A 25,244-nucleotide genomic window follows, 5' to 3' on the forward strand; every position below is an offset into this window, starting at 1 on the left:
CAGAAGAAGAAGAACGCCGGCGGCCGGCCGAATTGCAGCCGTGTGCTGCAGTTTTATTTTTAGTCCATGGCTCCATATTCAATATGCACTCTCGCGTTCGTTCGCGACCGTTTTGCCACACGCAAAACGAAACCGACCGGCATTAATGTCGCACCGCGACACATATCGGTGGTATAATGCGCTCCGCGGGCGAGCCAGGGCCAGGCTTTTTCGTTCGGTGTCAATATTAATTTAAAAGACTGCGCTCCGTGTGCTCTCATCCTTGCGCATCCTACCTTCGGGACCGGGTCTCTGCGAGGCCGAAGGACCCGCAAAACCCCACCATCATCAACGTCACATGTCATCCGAATTAATTACAGCATTTTACACGGTACGAAAATTATTATTGCGATCCGGTCCTGGGGCGAGCGCTGTGGTGATTGCGACCGATCGCATCGATCGGGATGATCGTCAGCCGTGTGGGGTTGGGATTTTTCTTTTCCTTCTCGTACGGAACACCAGTTCCGGGGTGTTCGCTTTAAACTCTCCGCTTTAAAGCGCTCGCAAGCCCGCATAACATCCTGTCCACCCACGAGAACGACGGCACTTACATTGAAATTGATTGTGATACGTTTTGTCTCTCGCACGACCAGTGAGTGTTCAACGAAGAAACCCCCCACACACACACAGGAAAAATAATCCCCCACATCGGAACTGCCGCAGTACCGAGGATCTCGTCCTGCGCTCGTCCTGCGCTCGCACTAAACCAAAAGTCCCCAAAAAGTTCTTAATAAGGAAACAAATCCTCCGAATATACACCCGCCAGTCCCAGCCTCGGCTGTGTAATGAACTTTTGCCCGGCTTAAGCGTTTTTCCGAGCAGCGACACGGTGCGGCAAGATTGAGAAGAAAATCCGGCCGACAAAATCCGCCCCGGGAAAAGTGGCCCCAGCTGCACCGGCGTCAGGCGAACACACTGGCGAAAGGACACACCGGCCCGAGACCGGCCATTATCACGTAGTTTATATGCCAACAAATTTCGGTCACCTCGGGCGTGGCGTTGCGTGCGGGTGGACGTGTAAATTCTTCAATCTAATATGCAGACCCCCTTTTGCGCAGCCTCCCGGCGGAACCCAGGTGCGCGTAACTACCGACGGGTGGGTGGGTTGCGACGGGATCCCGGGGTAGAATTCACCCCCCGGAGGAGTAACGAACCCAAAAAGACACCCTAGCTGGAGCTAGCACACACAAAAAAAGCCAAAAAACTAAAGAAACGAGAACCGTTGTGGGTTTCTTTCGCAAGTTTTGGGACCTTTTTTGGGTGTGTATGCGTGTGTGTGTGTGTGTAGGTTTGCTATGGAACTCCAACTCCGGTCTCTAGCCATGGGGGCAATAAAGGATTTTTCATTCCGACCTCGCACCGGGCCAGTCGTAACGTTTGAGAATGGATGGGTTTTGGTTGGCGTTTTTGGGCCCCCCCATCCCTTTCACCCTTTCTGCGAGGGTTGGCTCACCCACCCACTCCATCGGTGGGCAACGAAGCGCAACCCTCCCACAAAACCCCGGGATAGTTATTTCCACACACAAACTTTCCACGGTGGATTCCAGCGTGCCGACCCCAACGTTTTGTTTTTCGTCGGTCTCGCGCGTCCATCTAAGCCACTTCGCGACCGCAAGAAACGCGCAAGAAATGCTCGAAAAATGATTAATGCCCGCTCGGTAGAAAATCCTCCTCGCGAGTGTGTGTCTATCGCTATCTGCAGCCAGGCTTCAATCAAAAGCGGATCCAAGCGCACGAACGCACGATGCCATTTGGCAACGGTCGGGTCCCAATGGTGACCTTTCTAAAGGGGGTTGAGGTCTCGAATTCCGCGTAGTGCTCCCTTACCGTTTTGGGGTTTTTTTTTTTGGGGGGGGAACCGATAACGGATGTCCCACGCTGCAAGGTGCAGACCTAGCGTGTTCGATCGACCGAATGGAGCGGGAGGCGAATAAGGGCTTCGCTTTTCCCTGAAGCTGTCGCGAGCGCGCTCCCGCGAAAGGTAATCAATTTTGGGCTCCAACCACCCTCCCCATTGGACGTTATTTATTTTCGCCCTTTTCTCAGCGTTTTGTCCTTCGGCCACTGATAATTCACACCCTCTCGCTCTCGCAATCGTCCGGTGGTTTGAAAGAGGACGCCTCGCGAGTGCGATTCGATGAAGTAAGTGTTAAAGTTTGTCTGCGTTTGTTTGTTTGCGTCCACGAGAAAAGGGTGGTTGATATGTTTTTGGGCGAACTTTTCCACCCGTTGATCACCGCTCGACGGTCCTGCGTATCGCGCTTGGCCAGTTGACGTATGGCCAATCGAGTCTTTATCGTTTGCTCAACTTTCCGCCCCACAAAAAAAAAGGAAGTGTCAAACTCGGGATGGTGGATGTTTACGAGGGGCGACTCCACGTTTTCCTATCGCGCCCATATCCGGTCATCCGGATGGCCTGCAATTCGAGCAAGCAAACAAAAACGCTGAAACGGTTGAAGGGCCACAAACTCTCTAACGCTTATCTGATTGATTTCCCTCCACTATTGGCGGGGGGATCGCCCGTTTGGTGTTGATCGATCGATCGGACGGTGACTGAAGCGTTCGCCACGATCGAGCCGCTTGTCTACATGCACATGTACAGACGGGCCCGTTGCTACAGTTGGGCCCGTTCAGCCCGTTATTGGCCCGTTCGTTCGCTGGCGCTTCTCTATCCATCCAGAACGATCCTCCCCAAAAAAGACCTTTCCGGGGGCCCGCGGGCATTCCAAAACAGGCGCAACCAGCAGCTGCCAACGGAACGGCCGGCAAAACACATGTCCCGATTCCTGAGGTCCTGCCGAAGGTCCTTCGTCCTGTGCTTCCCCTTCCAGCATGTGGCGCATTTTTTCGCCTCCTTCGCCACGACGAAAGGAGCCCTCCTGAGCGTTTGGTTTGAGTTTTGGGTTTGGTCGGAAATTAGCATTTGCACCACCAGCCCCGGTGCTGTTGCCTGATTATGCTTTCTCTCTCTCTCTCGCTCTCTCTACGTTCGCCTCTTCGGGCAGGCTGGCTGCTTGCGTGCTATTAGTGCTGCTGTTATTGCTATTCGATTCTGGATTTTGTTTTCATCGGCACCCGCCGGTGAGGGTCCCCGGAGGGTGTTTTACCCTCGTCTAATTTCGAGCCCGCTCCGTTCTTCTTCGCCTTCTTCTTTCTTTCGTTCGTTTTTTTCTTCTTCTTCTTTCCCGCCCCGCGCAGTGTGGGTTTTGCGTTCACGTCGACGTCCGCGCCATTATTGGTTGGTTCCCCATTTTGCGGCCCCGAAAAAATAACCAAAAAAAAACCCGAAAAAAAAAACATAACAACACTCAAAATGGTTCCTCGACGCTGGCCGTCGTTTTTCCTTTGTAAACCAAACGGTTTCGTTCGTTCGCTCGCTTGTGCGGCTGTTTGATGTGTGTACCCACGCGCGTGTGTGTGTGTGTGTGGGAGGAGGAGATTGGTGGGTGGGTGGGTAAAGGACTGTAAAAGAGGCCTGAAGACGCGAAACCCCGTCCGTTGCGTGGAAAACAAAGGGGCCAAATGAATTGTTTGCCCAGTCGCGGGAAGCCCTTTCTAGCGCATGCGAGTGCTCTAGCAGCTTTCTTGGCCAGTTCGACGATGATGACGACACCGATGACGGCTGCTTACCGCATAATGTTTTCCAGCATAATTTCAAACCTTCCCGCTGGCACACGGACATTGGGCGAAAAATAAATTCCCGGTACCTCGGCTTCGGTTAGAGTTCCGCTTTTCGGTGGTGCAAAGCGAGGGCTTAATTCGCTTTTGTTTCCGCTCGCCTGGTCGCTTTTCGTTGGTCGATTTTTCTCACCCGCGTGTGTGTGTGTGTGTGTGCGGTACGTTACGCATCAGATAGCGCAAATCGCAAGCTGATTAACAAATTTCCAGCTTCTCGATCGCGACCGTGGAAAACCACCGCACACGGAGCCACCCATCCGCGAACCCTTTGGGTGGCGTGGGGCCACGGGGTGGGAGAAGAGGGTTTTCCGCCATGTGGGGGTTGGAGGTGGGCCTGGTCGGACTGCTTTATGTGTGCGTCCTTGTACGCTCGCAAAAGATTACACGAGCAAAACTTCCCGACGCGCCGCCATTATTATAATCTTTATAAAGTCTTCGCCTCACTGCCACCCACCGCCCAGCCGCCCACCGACGGAATTTGATTAAATTCTTCGCCATTCCAAGCGCTGCTTCCACGCCACGGTTTTCCATTCCATCCGTCTTGTGCCGTCGGTGGAACGCGCGCGCTCTCGGCACCGGCGGGGAATCGCGCATTTTCCATAAAAATTACATCAATTTCTTCGGAGAATTCACCCCGCAACCGGGCCATTGGGTGGCGGGGGTTGGAAAATTTGTTTTTCCGCACCCGAAAATTTGCTACACATGCTCGTACAGGTGACGATGGGCGCGAGTCGTTGCCTTTTTTTTTGTCAGGAGGGTCCTTTTTTTTTACAACTCGCTCGCGCGTCATAAGATGGAGAAAATAATTGTCTTGGGATGGGGGGGGGAGGGAAGGCACGCGCAACTTTAACGAATTTCCATATCATACGACGCACCCGAGGTGATGATATTGGCCCGGGACTTCCAACCCCACCAGTTTGTGGGTGTGTGGGTGGTTATTTTTTTTCCTCTTCGCCACAACGCAAGGCTCGTTTGTTTTTCCTACGCTGAGGGAGGATGCGAAAGAAGAAGAGCAACAACAACAAAGAAAAAAACGACACCACGCACGATCCACGGGGCCCGGACCTTTTTGGCAGCCCAAAATGTTCTACCCAATTATTATCGCCGTACGCGGGTGGCGATGGCCTAGATAGGGCCATAAAAACCGTTCCACGTGGGTGAATTTTCACACAAAATTGCCAATCTAAGCGATTAACAATATCGCGTACTGGTTTCGCCGCTGAGTGTGTGAGAGAGAGAGAGAGAGAGAGAGAGAGAGAGAGAGAGAGAGAGAGAGAGAGAGAGAGAGCGCATCATCGCAACAAGGCAACCTAAATCAAGCAAATAGGGTCTCTAGCATGCCTGTGGAATTTGATTTGCTAGCGGAACGCGGCTGCTCCAGCGCCTGCTTAGATGCGCGTTAGCTGGGCAGACGAAGAAAGAAAACCCTCTATATATACCACCCTGGCCAGCTTTTGACAGCTGCGCCCGCCAACCGCCGGTGTTTTCCGGCGGGAGCGATTTTATTAATTTATCCAGCCACCGGCTCGTCGTCCCGTTAATGGCGAACGGAAGGAGCGATCAAATATTCACCAGCTCCAGGGAAAAAAAATGAGGGGGCGCCTTCGCACACACGCCGCCGATGGGAATGGATTTGTTTATTACCAGCAAATTAAACAATAATGTTTGCCCATGATCGCCACCAACATTAGCGCTCTTTTTCTTTTTTTTTTTCGCGCCCTCTCACTCTTTCACTCTGCTCTTAAAGAGTTGGCGCGATGGCGCATGTAATAACGGTGGAAAAATAAAGGCAGGAAACGGCGATGATGGCGAGGGCCGCCAGATAGATGAAAGCGAGTCAAAATTACCACGAAGCGAGCTGCGAACGAACGAACGCACGAACGAACGAAATACCGGGCAAGCCAGGGCCGCACCGAAAAATAGACACTTTGGGAAAATATTACTTAAAAACACAAGCGACCATTTCCTGGCAGCGTGCCGGCGGCCTGGCCACAAGTGACACGTGGTTCCGGTGAGGCGCCCAGGGAAAACCGAGCCGGGGGCCGCGGAAAACAAAAAAAGGAAGAAAAAGAAAAAGTCCCGCGACCTGACGCTCCGATTGAGTTGTGGTGTGTTTTCGTAGCTTTGTTGTTGAAAGTGAAAGCGGAAAAACTCGGCCCGCACCCGCGATGAGATGTTTTTCCGACCCGGCCCGGCCCCGGCACGGATTTGGGCGGTGGAAAACGCTTTTAACACCGCGCGCCCGAAAAAGGAGCGCTATTTTTAAACGCAACCGACGCGCGCGCGTTTTTCCAACGCATTTTCTTAGCCATTCCCTCCTCCCATCTTAGCTCCCAATGTACGGATAGCCCTCGTCGGCGTCACGTATCGAAACGCGTCAAAACGATCGTTCGTCGTCCGTCGATGGGCCGCGTTCGTTCGCGGAAAATGTCAAAACCACCCCTACTGCCCATTTTCCCCACTCGGCCACGATCGTGCGCAAGGAAAACGGTTACAACACCGTTCCGTTCCCGATGTGGACAGCCCTTCCTAGCTAGGGGAGCCCTTCGAATTGTTTCACGGACCCAATGCCGGCGGCGGGACGCGTGTATCACTCCAAAAGCGACACATTTTCCGACAACCGACAGAGACCCCGAGATGATGGGGCGCGAGTTCCACGAAAAGCGAGATTATTAAACACACCGCCCGATGTGTGCGCGCGTGGGCGTGTGGAAAAAGAAAAGACGAGGAAACAAACTGGCCCCGAGCGGTACCGAAAGAAAACGGGGGGTGAAAAAATAAAAATCCGCGGCTCATAAACCCACCGAACCAGACCAGAGGACCGGACCGAGCTTCAAACGGTTTTTCTCGGTTCATTATTTTTTGCCGTTTATGCGTGCGTGTGTGTGTGCGACTCTGTGTGTGTGTTTTCTTGTGGTCCGTATTCTCCCAACCCCACCTACCCACCCAAACAGTGTGTACCACGCCATTTGCCAGCCAGAACCAACCTGGCGGCATCGGAATTGTGGCCCGCTTTGTGGTCACAAAAATACACACATTTTATAGTTTGGTTTTCCTTCCATTCCGCGTGTGTGTGTGTGTGTGAGTTTTTTTTGCCCACCCCCCCTTTGGTGGGTTCCTGAGGGCGGCTCACTTTCTCTGATCTTGGCCAATGATCCAACGATCGAGCGTTGTCCCGTGCACGACCTGTTCGATCCAGATCCAGCACCACAAACCCGATCGGTTCTCGTCGATCGGTGCGCATTTCGCACAAAAAAAAGAACAGAACCACAAGATCGTTGAGCGACGGCTCAAAAGCAGCTTCCTTTTGGTGTATATGTATGTGAGTGGGCCCTTTTCTTGTGGCCCGGCCTGGCTGTGATAAATCGAAGCGTGAGTAATCGATTCTAGCAGCGTTTGTTTCGCTTGGCAGAGAATGGCCGCTAAAGAGCAGTCCTTTAACGAGCGCAACACATCCGTCCGTACGCGGACGACACTCGAATGAGGCCTGAGCGTGGAACAATACACCATGCCGTCCGGTTGGCGTCCATCTAAGATTAGCCAAGGGCGCGTCCATACGTAGCACAAAAAGGGCACCAGAACCAACAACCGCAAGGACACCATTTCGATACCGATCTAATACGTTCTCTCTCTCTCTCTCTCTCTCTCTCTTGTTTTTACAGGCCGATGGTGTTCGAGGCGAGAATGGTCGTCACCATCCGACGCACGAGTCGACCAGTCCCGGCGTGTCCTGTACTCTTCAGTCTTCCTCGGCAGCCCAGGTAAGTGTCCATCATCCCCAGGGCGAATCCTTCCTTAACATCCCGCCATCGTCTGCAAGGACTCGTATTTGCACGTGCGCACCGGGCCCAACCCCTCGATCCCAGGCTCCCGGTTGAGTCCTTTTGTTCGCAACACTCGCCTCTCTCTCTCTCTCGCTCTCTCTCTCAACCAACGCAACTCGCACTCGTCTGCATCCGTCATCTGCACGAGCGCCTGGAATTGACATGTAACGGCGCGCCACCGCGAGGGTGGTTGGTTTGGGAAATTACTTACGCTACCACCTATCGGTTTCATTTCCACGCCGGCCGATAATAGCGCGGGCCGGGGAAAACCTCGCTTTTTTTTTCCTCGCCGGAACGGAACGGAAACGGTCCCATTTTTATTTGCCACCAGCGTGGGCAGCGTTTCCGTCTTGCGTCGGGCGTGGGTTGGTTTTCGTCCTCTTTTGTCCCATTTTGTCGCTGCAGATGCGACCGTTTTGCGACCGACCGACCCCGGGGTTGGCGAAAACCGGAAATGGAAAACCCCAGGCCGCAAGCAAACAAATGAAAGCAAAGCAGCAACAAAAAAAGGAATAAAAAGGGGTGCGTTTTGTCGGACGCCAGGAGGCAGGATCCTTGCGTGAGGTTCGTGTCGTCTGCTGGAAAAAGGACGAGAGAGAGAGAGAGAGAGAGAAAAACATCACTACAACCAGGCCGCGTGGCCAAGTACACATGTAATAAGCCCTCGCAGGCCGATGAGATGGCCGGAAAAACGCACGCACCCACCGCACGTTGGCACGCTTCTCTGCTGGCCATAATTCCCGCGCACAGTTCCGAACCGCCACGGTTGCGCCGCCGTCCGACGGATCTGTGAGTGACAGCATTTCAACGCCAGAGGAAGCGCATTTTCCGGCCCCGGCCTGAGGGGGCGAGCGATATAAATGAAACGCATTACACGGCTGACGAATGCAATAATAATTCGCCACCCGCGAGGCGGTTTTTCGGAGGGAACGAACGGAACGGCGCTAATCCGGTCGCAAAACGGCTCCAGGGATCGAGCCAATCGAATTCGCAGGCTTTCGAAGGACTCGATGCCACCAAACACGGGTAAAATGCGTCTAATTACGCTAGCTGGGAAGAGTGGGACGATCGTTTCGGCATCCGGAAGGGGGGGTCGAAAAAAAGCGAGCTGGAAATAATCAGATAACGCCCGTAGAGTCGCAGAAGCGCGGGAAAATGGACGTGGACGAGCTGAGGGAAGCAGAAGAGAAAGATCACAACAAAAAAAACAACGAAAAACAAGACAGAAAAATAGAACAAAAGCCCTGGCGATACCGAACGCTGACGCTGATGAGCGAGATTCATTGGTTATCGTTTATCGGACGTATGCGCGCTCGAGAAGGAACTCGAGCTGGGGGGGGGGAGGGGGAGCAAAAAGAAGAAAAAGAAGACGAAAAAAAAAGAAACAGAATAAAATAACCCCCACCCCTCCACCACGGCCCTGCTAAGATTAACCGAGACATTTATTTTTCTCGGCCCGGCCCGCCACGGCACGCCACCGATCGATCGATCGGTTGGCCCAAAACGCTCCCAAGAAGAGGAACCCTTTCGTTTCTTGTTGCTTTTCGGCCGCTTCGCTCCTTGGGCAGGTTTTTTTTTTCTGGGTTCTTATTTTTCCCGTGCTCCCTCCCTGAAATGGAGATCAACTTTGATCCATCTCTTGATTTGAATACATATTTGTTTGAACACTTTCCACGCTGGTTCCACGGGGGACCCAGGTATCGGTACCCGCCGGAAAAGAGGGACACCGACTGGGACGCGGGACCGGTCTCGGTTCCAAAACAACAACAACAAAAAAAAAAGACAAAAAACCGGTGTGCATTCCAGCGCTTCCACGGCCATGGCTGAAGGTTGAAAGAACGATCGAGCGACGGCAGAGCAGGGAGCAGAGAGAATATTACAAATCATTTTACTACGGTGGGCGGGACGAGCGTGCGCACAAGAGAGAGAGAGAGAGAGAGAGAGAGAGAGAGAGAACAAACCCCCGCATTCCTTGGTGGGGCGAGAGGAGGAAGGGGGAGGGGGATCGATTTTTGAGGCAGGTTTCAGTTTTCCCGTCCATCGGGAAGCGGGATTAAGCGGATCCCCGTACGAAACGTGGAGACAATCCCGGGCGTATCTGAGCGCGAGCATCGTGTCGCCACGCGGTTTTGCTTCCTTTGCCACAGAAGGCACAGGGACGCGAACGCTCGGTTTTTTGAAGATAGCATCAATTTGTGGCGATCGGGAGCTCGGAAAAGGATCCCCCCCCCCCCTCCTCTTCTGGACATGGAGGGGTCTCTGAAATGTATTTAATATATTTGACAGACAGACGACGCTTAAGCGGTGTGGGACCTGCGTACAGGTTTCTTTCTTTCCTTTTTTCTTTTTTTTCGTTTCATTTCTCGGGACCCGCGATTGTTCCATTTGGGGTCCGCGGGTTGGGATCCTCTTCTTCTTCTTCGTTTCCTTCTTCACGGTTTTTTTTCCACCGCTTTTTCGCCCCGCTTCGAGGCTGGGCGGATTTTTGTTCCTTCGGTTCACCAGCTCCAGCTTCAGCTCCAGGTCCGTGGGCCAAAAGGCCATGCCGGCGTTCTTTTTTTTTTCGCTTCCCTTTGCGTTTGCTCCCCACCCTCAGCTGGACCCCTCAGCTTCGTTACATTCTGTGTCAAACTGTGTAGGTGCGCACACCGCAAGAACGGGAAGAAATGAGCGGAGTTGAAAAGAAAAAAAAAAGAAAATAAAATAACACACAACAACGAGCCAGCCACAAACCGTGAGACGGGAACACTGCCGCGGAGGCCACGGCAACGCAACGGCAATAATAACAGCAACAATAATAGCAACCACCTCCGCCCCCACCCGAGCACCCGGCTGGCAAGGGATAAAATAAAGTCAGTTTTTGACGAAACAATTCACAAAAATAGGATGAGAAATCAAAAAAGGCACCCAACCGTGACCGCTCCACCGGCCCCGTGATGAGATGATTGAATCGCGTTTAAATTTGAATAAATGAAGCCGAACCGAACGAAACGAAACGCGACTGGACCCGAAGAAGAAGAAGAAGAAGAAGTAGAAGAAAAATTTATATATCCAAAAGGGGGCCGCATCGCTCGCCCCCAAACCCCTCCAGGGGGCCACCCTTCTAAACTAGGGGTCTAGAAGGCAAGGTGAATAATGAAAAAAAATAAACGAAGAAGCCCCAAACCGTGGCATTATGCTGCGCGGTCCGGTTGAGATGGTGGCCGCGAAAACCGCTTACCATAAGCATCGGTTTTATTTTTCAGCTTCAACCATCGCTTATCTGTTTTCGCCGCCATGGGACCCAAAAACACACGATGGGGTTTTAAATTAAAAAGAAAAAACGCACACATTTTGGCGACGCACCGGAGTTTGGTTCTCGAAGGCTCGAAGGTGGTCGCACGTTTGCGCGCTAAATCACGAACCGCACACCGATCGATCTTTGGCTGCTGCAAAAACAACCCCCAACTCGCTCATGGCTTGGAAGCGCCATCTAGCGGCGGGCGCAAATCCGCAACCCCAATTATGAGCGGATTCGGGCGGCGCATATTTGCATATTTTGCGCTCCAATCAAAAATATGCTCACCGATCACCGAGGCCGATTCAGCCGCGGGGATAGCTTATCTAATCGGTGTAGCGTGGCCAAGCTTTTGCGAGCGAGCTGGCCTAATGCAGGTCGCCTTTTTCTTTTTTTTTTTGTTTGTCTCACCCGCAAAACGCACTTCCACCCCAGACGCCATGCTTTGCTTGGTCTTTTTCGCTTCTTCTCCGGTTCCGGCTGCTCCGTTCTTCGAAGGAATAAATTTAAAAGATAAATTTAAGCTGATTTGTGTCGAAATGCATTTACGGTGTTTGTTGTTGCTGTTGCTGTTGGCCTCGTGATCGTTGTCCGAGTGCATTCGTGCTGCAAATCGAAAATGCCCGAAATTTGAACCGTGCAGTTCTCTCTCTCTCTCTCTCTCTCCCCCAACAGGCTTATCGCACAGTGCGTCACATTAATAACACCATCCGAGTGGGGTTGTTTTTTTTCTGTTGAACAAAATCTACACAACCCCTTTGGCGGGTTCTCGTGACACGATCGGAAAGCAATACGCGTTTCTGTGGGATGGATTCCCACAGCTTCGAACTGCCCATTAGCGATCCATCCCGTGTGCGATAAAACGCCGCCTCCTTTGGTAGTGGAAGAAGTAACGCCTTGGACTAACGAACCGGGCGTTATAAACGCGCCCGGACGCGACCACGAGAGTCCTAGCTGACTAATGGTGATGGTGCGCTTTTTTTTTTTTTGCTTCTTTCTTTTGGAACCACCGGCGGCGGCATCCCAATCGATGCTAAAGTCCGCTGGTGGATTGTCGGAAGGATTTTCCTTGCGGTCGTGGAAACTAAAAAAAAGAAAAAATTCGCCATTCCAACAGCAGCTGACGCACATTAAAACGTGCTGTTCGTCGCTACACCGGTGTGGGGGAAGGTAAATGGCGCAAGTCGCCATCGCCTTCTATTAAGACGGCACATAAGTTTCATAGTTAATAATCTTTATGCCACCCGGCTCCCGGTCTCCCGTTGGGCTCCAGCTCCCTCCCCTTTCCGAGAGTGGTTATTTTATTGGGCTCGTTTTAAAACTCGGAGCATGGTTGGTGGGTTGTTTTTTTTTTCACTCTTTAGTTTTGTTTAAAAAACGAAGCCTTCCCGCCGGTTGGCAAAGGGAGTTTTGCCGACGCGGCCCCGACAGAGCAAAAGGTGCATATTTAACAGGTTTTATCGGGCAATTTTTCACACATTTTCCCACCCTTCCCCGCACTGTGAGTAAGCCTTCTCGTAAACGGAACCGGCCGGGTTGGATTTGCCGTCGGAACGAACGACACTATTTCTCCACGATCCGGCGTGATTCGCGTTACTTAAACTTAACGTCTTTTTTCTTAACATTCTCTCACTCTCTCTCTCGCTTTCTTCCTTGCTCCTTTCAGGTGATGCCAGCAATACCAGCATCGGCAGCGGTGAGGGCACCGGCGAGGAGGACGACGATACCAGCGGCAAGAAAAACCAAAAGAAACGGGGGATCTTCCCGAAGGTGGCCACCAACATTCTGCGGGCGTGGCTGTTCCAGCACCTAACGGTAGGTTTTACACTCACTTTAAGCCTCTCTCTCTCTCTCTCTCTCTCTCTCGGCTGACCAAATCATTGTCTATTGTGGGGGCTTTTCTTCGTTCGTTTTGGGGGGATACGGCCCGTTTTCCCAGCCTCGAACCATCCGAGAGAGAGAGTTCGCAATAAAAGCACCCCCACGTGATAACGACACGACGGGAGTTAATCGATACGGCGCGTTATCGTGAAATGGGTTGCTTTATGCATTCGCTAAAATGATTCTGAATGGCATTCTTCACCGCTGCCAAAGGGGGCACTTAAGATTGGGGCTTAAGATCGCAGGAATGCAGGCGGATTGTTTCGATAGTGCGAGGGCACGATTAGCGAAAACTGGGCACTTTCCCAGCGTTGCGATGCTCTTTTATGCAAAAACCACTCACCAACACAATGTGTCCTTTCGGAGCTGGCCCGCCGAGGAGTGGCATCCTTCAAACACTTTCCCGGTCCAGACGGGGACCACCCTATCCCGTCGCCCGTAGCGAATTGTCCCACCCCCGTCAAGTGATGCGTTTCAATTTCCTTGATGCGTTTCGTCCTCCCGCTCTCTGGTGACAGTTATAAATGTACTCGGAATTGACCCGTGACAATCTCACCGGAGCGGTGCCAATGGGCGCGGTTCTGGGTGCTCGGGGAACAGGAACGGGTCCGGAAACCGGCGAACTACATTATGCGAGGGGCGCGTTGTACGTGCGCATCGGAGGGGTTGCCAACCGATCCGTTCGTCTGGGGCAAGTCCCGCGGGGATTGCAAGGATAAGCGCAACCGGCACTTGAGATCGTCCCATTTCCTAATGTGCTCCCGGGCGCAGGCACACCATTGAGCGTCTGTCCCGAGTGGAACGACGGTCACCAATCGATCAATCGCACCGAAACCGAGGGTTGGAATAGATTACAACCTCCCGCACGCAGCCAGAAAGGTGATGAGCCGTTTTGTGTGGCTGCGTACGTTGCAGCCACAAACGTTACGCACGCAACCGTTCGTTTGTTCTGGAGCAAAAATTAGCCCGCAAATCGAGCGAAAGAAATGACCGGCCGGCCGCGAGCCCTTGAGGAGCATACCAAACCACAAAAAAAAAGTATCCGTAAATGTAAACACGAAAAAAAAAACAAACGGAAAGTGCACACACAGAAACGGCTGCAAAACAGCAGAACAAACAACACACGCCGGCTCGGGAGCAATCCGTTTAGCCTGGGAATGCGCGTACAAGCGTGTGTGTTGTGTGTGTGTGTGTGCAGCATATTAAATGCAATAATGCAAATTTATTCCAGCAGCACATCATCTAGCATTTGTTCACACTTTGCCTCGGTAATAGGGACTTTGACGGGTGTTTTGTTTTTCCGCATCCGCCAGCTCACAAGCCAGGGGCACCCGGTGTTTGCTAATTAAATCGTCCCGGTATGCCAAGTAGCCCGGTTCGCGCTCGTCCCCCTATCTCTCCGTGTCTGTGTCCGTGTGTATGTGTGCTTTTTCTCTTCTTCTTCTTCTTCTGCCCCCACCCGTCTCGCTGGTTCGCTGTTAAATAAATCATTTGGCTCATAACTTAAGAGTCGTAAAAGTGTAATAAATTTCGTTCCATTCCGGTGTGCGCGGTTCCCCGTTTTCGGTTCCGTTCTGGAGCGCCGGATCGGCGCGATGTCATCGAAACAGACCGACGGGCTTGCCTGGGCGATGATCAATATCGGTTTGTCCGTTGCCGCCGCCGCTGCTGCTGCTGCTCGTTTCATTGCACCCCGCGATCATCGCACCCATCCGATCGATGGAAATGAGCTGGCGGTAAACGTGCAACAAAAACCACCAACGCACATATGCTCCCGCGATCATTTGCTTTGCGCTCATAAACATCATCCCAAATGCGGCCCAATCCTGCTCGCTCACTCATGCTCTCTTTTTCTCTCTCTCTCTCTCTCCCGCCGACGATCGTTCGATGATCGTTTTATTGCATTTTCATTGCCGGAACGATCGATCGATTTGGCGATCAACCGGTGTTTTGTTTTATGGCTTTCGTTTTCGTTTCGTTTCTTTTCTTTTCTTTTTTTTATTGTACCCCAACCCTCGATCGATTAATGGGGCGTTTTTTTTGTTGTTGTGCGCAACCCCCCTCCTACCAACGACCAAATTTTTACTACTTTACATTAAATTGAAACATTTGACATTAATCCATCGCCCCCCCCGGTCCCTCCGTCCCCCCCTCACGGTCAGGTTGGAAAATGGAAATGAGAGCCCCCTTTGACGCACATAAATACGATCACTCGACCGATTCGATCGATCACTCACTGCACCTTGCGATGCATCCGGGGAATCGATGCGGACCGTCGCACCGGCCGGCTCATGGTAAATGCATCATGCACCCACTGTGGGCTGGGATTTGTTTGTGCAACCGAACAGAACCACACAGCAAAGTGAAGCACCCGACCGTTGGGCTCGCAAACCACCCGCGCCTCGGGACGTGGGGAAATAAAAAAAAACCCGCAAGGCGGCAGCATTAAGAAGCTGCCCATCGGCGTGTTGCTGCGCGTACGGCAGCGACATGCTCGAGGCTCGAACAGGATCCTGTCCGCCTCCCTTTCGGCGACTAATAGGCGTAGTAATATCGCGTACACTCTGCAGGCAGCCTCAAGGGCTCCGTCCTTCTCGACCGGGTCTCGAGGCTGGCCTCGAAGGTCTCTTGCCTTGGCTGCATTGGCGGCGTTGTACGATGAAGGCACCACAACGCAAAAGCCCACCGATTGCCGAGGCCCAATGCTGGCAGCAAGAAGCAAAATGCAAAATGCAAAAAAAACGAAGCACAACGAAACGAGCCCAAAGAGACACACGATCGAACGAACGTCTCACAGGGCACGTCCCGTGCGTCCACGGCAGGGTTGTGTTGCTGTATTTTTTTTTTCGTTTTACCTCTCTCGTTTTTTTTTCCCTCTGTTTGTTCGTAATGCATTCCGCCATGGAATATCAATGACCATCGCGGCTCTCCCCGGCTTTGGCTTTCGAAGGCTTTCCGAACGCATCGTGCCAGCGAGCGCAAACTCCGCAAACGGCCCTGTGCCCCGAGGAATAAGGACTGATTTAAGAGCATTTTTCGTATTTTATATGCATATACATGGGCAATAATTTGCATTACATAAATATAAATGTCTAAAAATATTTGTCAGTCCGTATTGACATTCACGTGGAAGGATAAGATAATTTTTCCCCTTTATCTGACCGGAGGGTCACTGGGTGGGTGGATGGGTGGGTGTCACTGGGTGTAGAGGGGACAACGACGACAGGATGCCCTCTCTCTCTTTCTCTCTCTGTCTCTCCCGGATCTTCCCCGCTTTGGAATGCACGTTGCATCGATGCACGATGCACTGTGGAAAGCCAAATATTAAAATCACACAATTTCGCTCAAGGGTGCTGGTCCTGTTCACAATGGTGGGGGCCTTTGGGGGGAAGGAGGGGGACGGGGGGCCTCTTCTTGAGGGGGTGGCATGTTTGCGCGTAGGCAGGAGCGCCCTGTTTGCAGGTGACCCCGAACACAGATATGCTCATTTTTTCGCCGAGGGCTCGCGCGTGCGCCCCATGTCGAACATTTTTATTGCACGAATTCATTGTCAATGTAGCACAATTAAATGCTGTTAATTGATCGATCAAAACGCCGTTGCGCTCGTGCGTGATCTCGAAAGCCACCTGGCGTGTTTGTGTGCGTGTGTTTGGCAGGAACGTTTTTGTTAATTGTGGATAAGCGCTTGAGTACGTCCCGGTTAAGCCAACCGTTCCTTCAGCCATTCGAGAGCATAATTCCCCATCGACACGATATCGCACACACCATCGAACGGGGGCCAAAGTCCCGTCCCGGCACTCAGATTTTAATTAACAAACAATCGAAAAGCGAGCGGCCCTCCGCAACCCTCCAGAGACCGACCGTGGCCGGAAAAGTGGCACTTGAGTCGTGTTGGCCGCCACTAAAACACACTTCTGCATTGCTTTATAAACACACCGCACCGATTCGGAACCAATTTTCATGCGTCTCTTTTCTTCTCTCTCATTTTTTTTCTTTCTTTCTCTCGTTCTCGATTCCAGCATCCCTACCCATCGGAGGACCAGAAAAAGCAGCTAGCGCAAGACACGGGCCTGACGATACTGCAAGTTAATAACTGGTAAGTGCTTTTTCCGGCACCCGTTCGCCCACCCGGATCAAAACCCCTTTTTCCACGTGCCGGATTACCCGGTTCGCTGGGCTTCGGGAAAACCCCCGTACGGAAAGGTGGCAGGCAAATTTGTTGTTTGCCCTCATCTGCGTCGTCGTTGTCGTCGTCGTCGTCGTCGTCGATCGTCCCTGCATCCTCGAGTCCTGGCAACGTGTGCACACGCAACCGCACACACGCACGCACGCCGGCAGCCCTTTTCCGGGGCCGCTTTCCGGGGAAAAGGTGGTGCGAATATGTTGTAATTGTTCGATTGTGTCGAATCCCTCGTCCTTGTCCGGACGCGCGCGATCCTGGTGCACACAATGCGTTGTGTTTTTCTCTCTCCGCACGAAAAAGGGCCGCCTGGTGTGTGGCTGATTAGCGCAATCCGACCCACCACCGGTTTCGGTTGGATTTCCCAATTTTCCTCCCATCTCGGTGCTGTGTTCCCAGCGTTGGTTGCTTTTCCGCTTTTGGCCGAAGTGCACGCGAACAAAAACGTCAAGTAGGCGGGGAACAACAGTTTGACAGCTAGAATGTGTCACACATCACGCGCTTCGAGTGACACTTGAGCGTTGAACGTGTTGGTCCTGTGGGGTGAGAAATTAATACTCAATCCACCCAATCCACCCACACAACATGCTGTGTTTCGGTGACCCCGGCGACACAATTATCGAATGCCAATTGTTGGGGACCGTTTCGATGCCATGGTATGGGCAATTTTCCGGGCTTTTCTTCGGAAGCGTGTGCGGAACCCCTTTTTCGCAAGGTTGCTTCGCTTTTGCTTTCTTTCGCAAGAAAAAGGGGTGTCACACACTGCAACATAATGTGCTTCCTGCGCCGTCGTATTAGTTTCTAATGGCTTGTCCGGCTTGGTGCCAGTGCTTAACACTTTCCTTTCGTTTCGGCGAGCTACGACGAACAACAAAAAATGGAAAAAAGAAAACTCCATCTTTTTTTCGGGAGCCGGTTTCGTACCCGGAACCAATCGTTTTCCCGGTCCCAACGTCCCCCACTGTGACTGGTTCATTTCGAATTCAAACCTACGAAATTCCTGCCACCAGCGGCTCGCCGTAGGAGTTTTCCGGCTGTTTTTCCTACCTCCCTCGCGCTGGCAAACACCCATTCCCCCGATGCCACGACAGTTGTCACCCTTCGAATGGCGGACGAAAAGCAATTTTCATGTTTAACTTACGACTCCGCAACAAACAAATATCCAAACAAAAATGGGATTCCGGCCGACCGGCCCTTTTGTCCATTTTTCCATCCGTCCACCGGAAGCCCGCCAGTAGGGAAATGAAAGTAAAGCCAACCCACCGGGCACCGGGCCTGGACGAAGCCGAAACTTCCACAATCACTAGATGAGGTGATTTATTATTGTTTAATTTCCATAAATCAAATAAACTGTGCAATCCAATCCAAATCGCATCCCCGGGTCGTCCACGTTCTACCCCTGCTGGTTTTTCTGTGATGCGAACTCCGTCGGCACGTCTCCGGGGTTTGTGCTGATCTGCCGCCGATAGGCGCGCACCGTTAAGGATGCGTAATTCGGCGGCGGAATTCTTTCACCAAAACGCCAACCCCCCCACACACACACCGGGAGGAAGTAATCTCTCCGCCTCTCTCTATCGCTTCTTTTCTGTTTTTTTTTTGTTGCTGGGAAATTTCTCGCTGGGAAATTACAGATTCTTATCGGTACGTACGCCCGAAACCTCCGCTCGCGCGCGCGCGCGCTTTTCCGTGACGGAACAAGGGCACCGGGAGCGCCCGGGAAAATGTCCTCCCGAGTGTCACACAGTTTTTCTCCCTTTTTGAATGTTTTATCACCACCACCACCAGCGAGCGCGCGTTATCCTTCATCCCTCGGTTCGGTTCCTCTACTCGGTTCTAATCATTTCACTTCACTTGATTAATGTGTTTGTTCCATTTTCCCAACCCAGGTTCCCGGGTTTGCCTGCGCCTGTCTTATCCCTTTATCGGGGCGTTGTTTCTTTATTCCGTGTCCGTGTTTGTCCCCTCGCTCGTTTCCCGTTACGGTCCCCTTTTCCACCGTACGCCACGAACTCACTCAACTCAACGCTCACGGTTTGTGTTCGCTTTCTTTCTTTCGCAGGTTTATCAACGCGAGGCGCAGAATAGTGCAACCCATGATAGATCAGTCCAACCGGGCAGGTTAGTATCAAGGAAGGAAGGGTGGTGGAAGGGCGAGACGGGGTTCCCTGGGCGTCGACGACCCGTTTGTCCTTATCCGGCGTACCGTAGCTAATGGTTGTTAATGTGTATTGTATTTGCGTTTGTAACGAGTAGCGCAATTTTATCTCGCCCTTCAGGACGGTTGCTACAGTCTGGGTACGGTTTCAGGATTCGCTTATCGGTCGAATGGTTCGAATTTCCCGGCCAACCTGGGTGTGCCAGGAGGAGTGGAAGGGAGGGGGGTGGGGTGGTTTTCCTTCGTTTTTTTGCTTGCTTTCCATTGGAAAAGAGGCCGGGGAAAACGCTTTCCAACTTTTAATTGCCCATCGTGTACCGATTGGACCGCATAATTTGTGCTCCAACTCACGCATGTGATCCCTGCGCGCGCGCGCGCGATCACTCGTAATCCTTCACTCACACACACACACACACACACACGTTCACACACAACAATATCATAATTTACGAGGAAACCGAAGAATGGGCTTTCCCGACTCCCAAAAGACCGTTTCGCACATAAAACATGACGCTCGCGGCTCGATTGCCCTTATCAGGCAGGTTCGTCCCTCGCGCAAGGATCCATTTCCAATTCATTCATTCCGTACGGATTCATGCCCCCCCCCCCCGTCCCCATCGATTCCACGCGCCTTAATTACCGCACGCCCCCGGGAGAAAAAAAAACCCCCGGTGCCTCCATTATTCATGAGTTTCACTGGCTTCCCCGCGGCACAATAATGTGAAATGGAAAATCCATCTCCCGCACCCACACACACACACACCGTGCCGCGCTAAATTAATGCGACAATGATCCCCCCCCCCACCCACCCATTGGCCCCCTTTTCCGACTGGAAAATGGAAAATTGAACCCATCGCAAAGCCGAAGGGGTTTTAAAAAGATTTACATTTTTCGCTCCGGTCTCGGAATGTCTCGGGGTTTGAAGCGCGTAAAAGCGGATCGCTAGCGAAACGGTGTCCCCCTTTGTCCCCGTTTCCCGTTCCGGTTGAATGTCGCCTCCCCCCCCCCCCTCTCCCCCCCAAAAAGCACCCAAAATCCGTGCGCTCGCTAACGACTCGAGCCGGTGTCGGTAACGCTCAAAGCCTAATGTCCTGGCTGGGGCAAAACACTGAATCCCAGGACGCACCTAATGATGATGATTATTGTGTGCCGGTTCACCCCACCCAGGCCTCCCCGAAGGTGGGGGGAGGGTGGGAGGGGTGGAAAACCACCCCCAACCATAGTGCTAGTAACAATTAACAGTGGCCCATTCCATGCATCCTTCCATCATCCCCTTTTAGTCAGTTCATACTGTTGAAGTTAACTGAACGCTCGTTCTTTTTCTTCTTCCTTTTCTTTCTTTCTTTCTTTTCTTTTTGTTTGACCAGTATATTCTCCGATTTCAGTGTACACGCATCCGGGCCCGTCGGGCGGTTATCCCGATGCGATGAGCTACATGATGGACGGTCAGGCTCAGATGATGCACCGAGCGCCAGGCGATCCGGCTTTCCACCAGGGCTACCATTACCCGCCGGCTGAGTACTACCCGCATCATCTCTAAGGTGGGTGGGATGCCCCATTTGCCACCACACACACACACGCCCAGTCTGTCCTTCGAAATGGCCCACAGCGCCCTCCCGTGTCCTGTTCATCCTGGGAAAAAAAATCATCAGCAAAATGGGCGTCCGGTTATGATCGCACAGCCATCAAAAGCCCCATCTCGCGCATCATGTGTGGGTGGGTGTGTCTGACCGGACCGCCAAGGATACGCTCCTGCACAGGTATATTATGATCGTCCAAGTTGGTGAGCTAGAAGGGAAGAAAAAACCCACATCTCAATGCATTTTGTCTCTCGGGTGGATGTTGCTTTCAGGTGCATGAGGTGCCTCTGGATGATGGTGGATGTCCTTCGTACACCCACACTCAAAACCCACGCCCGTGCCGAGGAGCGTTTGGAGCAAAGATGTTGTAAACCGGCGCGCAGGACAACGTGCAGAGCGATTCGGAAGCGGCAATTGGCGTCATCAAAACGTGGCCATGTGAAGTAACCAAAAAAACTTACACCCACCCACATACACACATCACACAAACACACGCACACACACACGCTCGTGGAGAACGGCAGACGAAAGACGAGAGCGCATCTGCCCACCGTTGGGGGACTCTGGAACACTGGCGCATTCGGAAGCGAAACGCACCATCGTACGATCTCATCTGGCCTGCTGGAGCAAGGATTAAGGTTAAGGATCTCGGCGTGACCCTCCCCCCGGCTCCCCATCGCCCCCGGCCGACAGCCGATCACCATCGTCGTCGTGCGCGTCCACGTGACTCGCTCCACGTGCTCCCAGTGCCAACGGATTTTAATTTGAATGCGAAACGCACCGCCGGGAGTGAAGCTCGCCACGTGTCAGCTGTGCTAGCTGTGGCTGAGTAGACGACAGTTAGTTTGTACTACCACTTAGACGCGATCGGCACCCGCAACCGATCGCGAGCAAAACGCGACACAAAAAATTACCGCAGGTGCGAGTGCGGATCAAGGATGAACCGCGGATCGGTTGAAAGAAGCTGACCACAACGAGTAATTCAGGCAGGGCATTCTCACACACTCACGTACATCCACACACATACACACACATGCACAGAGACATGTATACTCACCCCGGAGCAATAGTGAATGAAAAGGGGTGCGCGATAAGAGCGAGGATGCTGCCCCTAGCCTCGTGTATATAGAAATTCCCTGCGCAAAGGATCTGCGAGATGATTAAGCACACACACACACACATTTATTCACATACAAACACACAGGCAAGCATGTGACACCGGGGGAGACGGTTTTGTTTTGCTGAAGAAGCACAACGCCAACTTTGATGTTACCAAACTCTGTTAGGCGACAGGGAAGCGCACAGTCTACTACGATGCGAGCAAGCTTCTTGCAAGTTTACTTCTTTGCGTTCAGCGACCACCTTATCTGTCACTTGCGGCAGTTTGTACTCTTCCAGATCGCGCTCGAATAGCGAGGAAGGCATGAGATGGCCTAAAAGTGGTCGCTTTTCGATCGTTTTTTTTTTTGTGTGTGAAGCGAGTTTTGGGTTCACTGGTAAAAAATCAGCACCGCGAAGCAATAAACCCGACGACCATTTTGTTGTCTCACATCGGCGTATTTTTCCTGGAAAAATGTCGCCCACCCAGCTCCGGGGGTGAGATATCTTTCTGTTTCTTATTTGTTCGTTTTGTTGTTGTTCGTATTGGCTTTTCGTTTGGGTGAATCTGTCGCCTGCCAGAAGGACAGAGGGTGCAATGTGGTGTGAACGCATTAATTTATGTAAATTAGCAAAAAAAACAACAACAAACACACCCACACACACAGTCACACACACGCGCAGAGGACAAAATGGCAGCGAAGGGAACGTGATGTAAAAAAAAAAAACAAACAAACATAAAATAAAGAGCGATAGGAAAAAGGGAACGAACGCAGCTCGCAGGATACGTGCGAGGACGCGGTTTAACGGTTAAGAGCAAATTCTGCTAAAATCACCAGACTTCAACGAATTTAATTAACGATAAAAGAAGAGCGGGGGGAGGGGGAGGAGGAAACAAACACACATACACACACACACACAATACTCCCTACCGCCCTCCCCGCTAAACAAAATCATGTAAAACGACACGAGATTATGAATGGTATCCTTTCGTTAGACGTTAGACGGATAAGAAGCAGCTCATGTAAGAAAAAGTGTATGTAAGTACGATTTATATTAAAATCACACCACGCGGAACGGCGAAACAATCGACGGGAGGAAGGAAAACGTCACCCCCCCCCCCCCCACCCCTCCTTCCCATCCTTGCACACACACAGGCACGTGCACAGACACACACACACACTAAAAGTAGGCGAGTCCTTCCTGCAGGCGAGTCCTTGGAACGGTTGTTTCACTTTCCATGGAGCTCGGGTTCGGGATTTGGAAGCGAACAAAAAAAAGCATTTAGTTAAGGACCGCAAAAGGTGCCAGTTCGATAGTGCGACAAAATCACTAAACAATAGAACCGGCTCAGAAGGAGTTTTCGTCGAAAGCTCCATTGTTGTTTTTCCACCGAAACGAACACAAGCAAACGATTCATGCTCCCCACCTCCCCGAAAAGCACAGGTTATTCCTTCCTCCCAACGCGCGCATCGCGATTTTTAGATGTAGGCTTAGCTGTAAAAAAAAACAAACAAACAAACAAAAGAAAATCTGCTATCGTTTTTTTTCTCTGTAATGTCGTGTAATAATTGCTTAAGGCCAACCAAACCACAGGCAAAGTTTTTTTTTTTTTTTAGTTTAGTTACTACTACGACTAGTAATATTATTGCTACGCTAATTATTCTTACCGGTAATTGCTATTTTAGTTTCAATTTTTTACGTTTCACCGATCCCCCCTCCCCCCCATCCTCCTCATGCCGATCCTAAGGCGTTTGTTTCCCCACCTCTGTTCCGCCAGGGACCTCCCGCTCCCTTTAGCCCTCCCGTCTTTGTTAGCCCCACCCACGCTCACCCCATGGAGGGGGAGGGGGATCGAGAATTAGGCTCAGTGTTTTCAACTGAGCGTGTTGTAAGAAAGGAAAAAAAATCAAGAAACTGCCTGCAAGGACACCCGCCCGTATGAAGCAGGTGTGTCAAGCAGCAGTGTCCAAGCAGAGCAGTATCCTCGCGTACTCAAAGCGATAGGAGATAGGGTGGATGGGTGGGTGGGTGTGGAAGGGGGGTTGCCAGGGGTGCATTGCATCGCCTCTTTCCCTCCCATTCTCTCTCCTTTCGCCTCTGCCGGTGCAGCATGTACAACGACGACGAGGAAACCGGTGTGCAGGCGTGAAGGAAAAATTGGGAGGAAAACCATTTACTAGACCTCCCCCCCCCCCTCCCGCCCCACTACCCACTCAGGCCTCTCAACCTCCCCCCCCCCTTCCCTCCGACGGCTTCAGCTAAGTAGCACGCAACCCGTTGTAGAATGAGCTGTAAATAGTAAATACGTACGTCAAGGCAAACACGGGCAAAACAAGGACCTCCACCCACTCCCCGGAGGGTGGGTGGACAAAAAAGGGAAGCTGAAGCAAACAAAGGAGAGGGGCAGGGTAGTACGCGTACGAAAGGAGTACGAGAAGGGGAGGCGAATAGTGAGTAGGGAAAACTCGTACGAGGAGCCTAAGCTAGTAAGAAAATATTATGCCGAAGACGAGACGAGAGCAAGAAACAAGCGAGAAACAGGAATGAAATATATCGAACACAATTGCTGAAGATTAAAAAAAAAACAAACCACTCCAACGTTATCATTTTGTTTCATTTATCCCCGTTTCCCGTTGGCGTTCCATTTTTTTTTTTTGGGTTTCCGTTTTCCGTTGCAGCATTTTCACGATGTTTTGCGTTTTTTTTCTCAGTTTCCGCTGTTCTTCTTCTTCTTCTTTGCTATTGTTGCTTTTGACGTTGATATTATTGGTTTTCGTGTCATGTGTTTTTTTTTTCTTTTCGATTACGTCACGTTTGCGTTGTATCCTTTGACTTTGACTTGGTCACACACACACAGGGGGGTGGTCATTTTCACCACCACCACCACCCCCATCAGGAAAAAATCAGTACGGCTGCAAAGGAAGGAGGAAGAAAACAAAAAAAAACAAGCCGATACACCAACGATAGGAGCACTGTGATGATCGTTTTAGAAACAGCTCATATACGTACGAAGATCGAAGATGATCGAGTGTTGAGAGTCGCCGGCAAGGTGGAAAAAGGTGCCCGAAAGCCCCCGGTGTGTCTCCCCTTTGGTTCTTTGCATGCCCCATCCACCTAATCCCTCGTAGAGTTGCATCCCTTTTGCCTGCCGGGGCTGGAGCACACGAGCACAGAGGGAGCAACAGAGAGAGAGAAAGAGAGAGAGAGAGAGAGAGAGAGAACGAAGAGAGAAGGTACCCTTTATTACCGCAGAACGATCACGTGTGATAGTTCACTTACGATGACGCACCGCAAATGAAGTATACGAATTCGCTAAACGATTGGCTTTTTTTGTACATGAGAGGTTAAGAATTTATTGCAAACAAAAAATTCATATATACATTTAAAATCTATACATATATACATACATAAAAATATATATATATTATATATATACATACCTAAACCGATATTTAAAGCTGATCCTCGCGGGCCAAATCGAGGATTTGGAGCCCGGAGCTAGCGGGAAGGCTGGGCCAGGCAGCGATCG

At 51.6% G+C, this 25,244-nt stretch overlaps 1 protein-coding gene across 1 annotated transcript in view; it reads left to right on the forward strand.

Annotated features, from left to right (window-relative positions):
* LOC128720236 (homeobox protein homothorax) overlaps positions 1-20,574 on the forward strand; it is a 111,953-nt gene extending 91,379 nt beyond the window's left edge. The window contains exons 8-12 of the mRNA XM_053813932.1: positions 7,380-7,478; positions 12,485-12,633; positions 16,719-16,795; positions 18,939-18,997; positions 20,420-20,574. Of these exons, the coding sequence (XP_053669907.1) occupies positions 7,380-7,478; positions 12,485-12,633; positions 16,719-16,795; positions 18,939-18,997; positions 20,420-20,574 (539 nt within the window). The remainder of the gene's footprint in view (positions 1-7,379; positions 7,479-12,484; positions 12,634-16,718; positions 16,796-18,938; positions 18,998-20,419) is intronic.
* The last annotated feature ends 4,670 nt before the right edge of the window (positions 20,575-25,244 follow it).

The sequence above is a fragment of the Anopheles nili genome, chromosome 2 (assembly GCF_943737925.1).
Source record: "Anopheles nili chromosome 2, idAnoNiliSN_F5_01, whole genome shotgun sequence".
NCBI classification, from domain to species: Eukaryota; Metazoa; Arthropoda; class Insecta; order Diptera; family Culicidae; genus Anopheles; species Anopheles nili.